The 4,623-nt window shown below is 44.5% G+C and overlaps 1 protein-coding gene across 1 annotated transcript; it reads right to left on the reverse strand.

Moving 5' to 3' along the window:
* Positions 1–819: 819 nt before the first annotated feature.
* Positions 820–4,345, reverse strand: LOC125526951. The gene is made up of 2 exons (XM_048691545.1): positions 3,023–4,345; positions 820–1,263 (listed from the first exon to the last, which is right to left on the reverse strand). Exons 1-2 carry the CDS (start codon positions 3,519–3,521, stop codon positions 1,007–1,009), a joined length of 756 nt encoding a protein of 251 aa, XP_048547502.1. The 5' UTR covers positions 3,522–4,345; the 3' UTR covers positions 820–1,006.
* Between the last annotated feature and the right edge of the window lie 278 nt (positions 4,346–4,623).

Consider the following 4,623-nt stretch of genomic DNA (forward strand, 5'->3'; position numbering starts at 1 on the left):
CTCATGACACCACATGAATGACGAGGTTCTTCAACAGCAACGCCTTCAGAAAGGGAGCGACGATCACTGTATTTCTTAACAGAGGGAGTATTTGCTATGTGAAACGTTCCATGTTTTTGTTTCTCTTCTGTTTTCAAAAGCTCCTCTGCTAATTCTTCTTTTTGGACCATGTGAAACGTTCCATGTTTTTGGTTCTCTTCTGTTTTCAAAAGCTCCTCTGCTAATCCTTCTTTTTGGACCACGTAGGTGGATGTAGAGCTTGTACCGCCCAATACATGAAAGATCAACCATCCTATCAACAAAGAACACCATGGCGGATTGGATGACTATGATGATGAGATTGGGAATGGAGATGATCACCGGGATTATGGTATTCCTCTGCGTGTAGACTTCATCGTGTTCGATGCTGAGAGGGACTGTGCAACTGTACGCGGTATACAGGAGCACTTCCCTCCTAGGCCAAACGGGGATGAAAGCGTCGAGAATATATGGATCATTGAAATGTGATAGCAGTTGACACTACTAATTTATAGTTATGCCTGCATAGAGGATTTGACAGTAGTGCCTTTCTGAAGAAGGTTAATTAGTTCTGATTTGGTGCTTTTGTTTGTAAGGTATCTCTTGTTGATATTTGTTACATCGTTGTTGCCTAGTGGTTTATATAGATATAGCCCGGATAGCAGATTGCTAGAATATTAGAACCCTTGTGTGTTCCCGTGTAATAGATGCTCCAGATGTTAGGATTGCTATATCTAAGAATATGTTTCCCCTAAGTGGCTAAGTCGCCAGCACACTATAGTATTCACAAAATCGGTAAACTTGGGCATATACAATTTTCGTTTTAAGATATTAGTTATACCAACATTCATAACAACATGGCAAATGCCAACAAGAGATATCTTCCGAAACAGCACAAAAACAGTACTAAAACAACATTCTTCAGAAAGACACCACATGCCAAATGCTCTATGTAAGCATAACTATAAATTACTACTGTCAACTGCTATCACATTTCAGTGATCCATAAATTCTCGGCGCTTTCATCCCCGTCGGGCCTAGGAGGAAAGCGCTTCTCTATATGACGTACAGTTGCACAGTCCTCAGCATCAAACATGATGAAGTCTACAAGCTGAGGAAATTTATAATCCCAGTGATCATCTCCATTCCCAATCTCTTCGTCATAGTCATCCAATCCACCATGGTGTTCTTTGTCAATAGGGTGGTTGAGCTTTTTATATTGGGCAGTACAAGCTCCACACCCACCTGCATGTGCCAGAAAGAAGAATTAGCATAAGAGCTTTTCACAACAGAAAAGAAACAAATTATCGATTGTTTCACTTAGAAAATAAAATTATAAGACTATGTAACTGGTTCATTAAAGTTCACCTAGCCAATATAGGAGCATGGCAGAATAAACTAGACGACACAATTTTATTTTATTTGCCAAAAACGGCTGCATAGGGAGTTACAACACAAATAGAAGTCTGAACCTCCGATGCATACTGAAGACCGGTGAAAGAGGAATTTAGTTCAGGACACCATTGGACAAATGAATTTTCAGCAAAAATTAGCTTATAAATACTGAGGGTGACTCAGCCGAATCTATTTAGATGCGGAAATGGCTGAACTGCAGAGCAAAGAATGAAAGCTGGCAAAACAATGTGTATTCTGTTCAAAATGTGGTATTTGGAGCAGCGGAGCACGTTAATCTGAAGGTTTCCTTTTAATTGTATATCAGGATTGTATATATTATGAGCCAACATTGCAAAGCAAGGGAACTGACACCGCTTTTTTGTGTAGGTCCCCAGAAATTGCAGTGACCTGGGCCGTGCTCTGGGCATAATAACTTTTTAATACTTGTATCACTCGTGACCTGTCAAAGGTCTCAAGTAGTATGACTTGTTCTCGATACATCTAAATGGACTTTATAGGTTTCAATAAAACAGAAACATGAAGCATCCACCTGTTTCAGTAAATAAGAACAAGAGGATACCATGATTTTGTTTCCCCATGCAATAGCCAAAACTTGCATAATATTTAAATTCCTATTTCTATCTGTGAACTGGCAGTATACATTACTAAAATCCAGCACGTGCAAGTTATGATAGGATTAAATCATTGCTGCAATGAGCAATTAATCCCCATATTTGATTCTTATGGAGCTAAGCACTTATAGCAGATTGCATAGTATGTAGGGCAAGAAGGATCAGCAATATTTCTGTAATGTAAACTATGCTATCTAAAACTGCAGCACGGAATATCTAAGTACTACCTCCTTTCAGTTTATAAGAATCACCAAGTTTATCTTAAGTCAAACCCATTTATGTTTGACCAGGTTTACAGAAAAAAAATGTCAATATCTACAATACAAAATAAATGAAAACAAATTTCATGACGGATCTACTGATACTGATTTCATATTGTAGATGCCAATTTTTTTATAACAAACTTGCTTACTCCCTCGATCCTGGTTAAAAGTCTCTCACACATTTCAATGAAAAGATTGACATTAGTTTGATCAACAAAATATTAGTTATATGTCACAAAAAAATATTGTTAGATTCACCTTCAAAAGAAGTTTTCAATGGTATGTCTGCGAGACTTATAAACCATGATATAGGTATAAATCATGATAGAGGTAGTAACTTAAGTTGGTTTGACTTATGACAAACATGAGACTTATAAACTGAAAAGGAGGGGGTAATTTTTTTTTAAAGTACACACATAGTTTATTTAAACTGTAAATGAGACCATAATTAAGAATATTTTCAAAACCAACAACATACAACCATATACATATATATTGATACATATATTATTTAGGGAACTGATATTAGCTGTTCATGCCACTAAGAAACACTTAGAGCTTGGTAATTTAGGCTCTTAGGCTTTTGTTATTGGTTGATTTTTGCTTTGTTGCTAGGTCTAGGTGTTATGTTTTTGTCTTCTTGACACTTTCTTTCTAACGGAATATGAAATAGAAATGTCATAGGACAATGGTGGTGGGAGAGAGCATGTATACCAATTCCAGCCGGTTTGATTGGGCAGCACAAGACGATATCCTCCTCCAGGAATTCGTCGTCCTCGCCCATTGCAACCGTTGCTTCGGCGAAGAAGTAAATGGGCAGTTCACCAGCAGCGTCCTTTGCCCGTGCCAAGAAGTTGATGTGCCAAAAGGCTTCGGATTGGATGAACAAATTTATGCCACAGACTAAATGGAGCTCGTAATGTTGGCCTGTTTGCTGAGCATATTTGGATAATGCAGTCTCAACCAGCTGGCGTGAGGCTTCCTGGGAATATTTGCAGCCTTCGATGCGCGACTTGATTACGGCGGCCACCCAGGACGTCACCAGTGGGGGAGGAGGATAGAGGTCCTCCGGAAGCGGGGAGGGCACCAGCATGTCAGAGAGGCGGTCGAGCTCAGGGGCGGTGAGCGCCCGGTTGACGCAGAGAAGCATTCTCGCATCACGCTCAACCTTGGGAAATACCGAGGAGACGAAGAGCGCCAAAGCGTGTGGCATGGGGTGGTGCGCCGCCTCGGCGGCCTTGAGAAAGGCGGCTTGGGTGGGCGCCGAGACGGAATCGGAGGCAGAAGCGATGGCTCGGGAGAGGTCGGCCTTGGAGAGGTGGAGGTGCCAGAGCGCGTCGTCGCGGGAGAGGGAGGGGCAGAGGTGAAGGAGGCAGGCGATGAGACCCTCCAGGGAGCGGTGAGCGATGCGGGCGATGCATTCGGGGCTGATCTCGAGCACATCGCCGAAGTGAAAGTCGACGGTGGGGCGGCGGGGAAAGGCGGTGTCATACCAGATGGCGTTGACGAGGATATTGTCGACAGGGGAGAGGGGCCCGTAGCAGTGGCCGGCGACGAGGACGCCGCGGGCGTGCGTGCTCCAGAGTCGGGCGGCGGGCAGGCGGGAGAGCGCCTCCAGGTAGAAGGTACGGATGAGGTTCAGCAGCCTGAGCCTCAGAGAGCGCGGATCTTCCCAGCGCTTCCGCGGCGGGGCGGGGATCACCTCCTCCTCCTCGTGGCGCCTGGGAGAAGAGGAAGAGGCGGCGCGGCCTCTGGTACATTACCAGATGGGCCGGCTGACGAGGTCTTGTCAGGCGAATCGGCGGAGGGCTGCTCGATCTTGGTGTGGCGGCGGCTCATAGTGGCGGTCATCTGTGGTGGCCGGCGACGCGGAGCCGGATCCCCTGACGTACGGCCACCTGACGTTGGGCCACTGACGCGTGGGTCCGGGTCCACACGTCAGCGAGTGCGCCGTACGTCAGAGGAGCTGCGTCCCGGCGACGCTGGCGGTTTCGTCCCACTATTTTTTCTTCTACATAAGCTTCGATCCTATGTATTGGGTTTTTTAGCTAAATACTACTCCCTCTCTCCAAAATATAAGAATGTTTTTGACATTATGCTAGTATTAAAAACGTTTTTATATTTTGAGACGGAGGGAGTAGCAAATATGTCCGTGCGTTGCCACGGGGCAAAGGTGATGGATGTCTCTAAATATTTCGTGGCAAGCATTAAAATTCCTCTCCCTTTCACATCTCTTCATTTTATTCACCGCCTCTCTGTTTACCAGTATGTTATTCATTGTCCTGCCGGCTCCACCAGATACATGGGCATGCTGA

The sequence above is a fragment of the Triticum urartu genome, unplaced genomic scaffold (assembly GCF_003073215.2).
Source record: "Triticum urartu cultivar G1812 unplaced genomic scaffold, Tu2.1 TuUngrouped_contig_2396, whole genome shotgun sequence".
NCBI classification, from domain to species: Eukaryota; Viridiplantae; Streptophyta; class Magnoliopsida; order Poales; family Poaceae; genus Triticum; species Triticum urartu.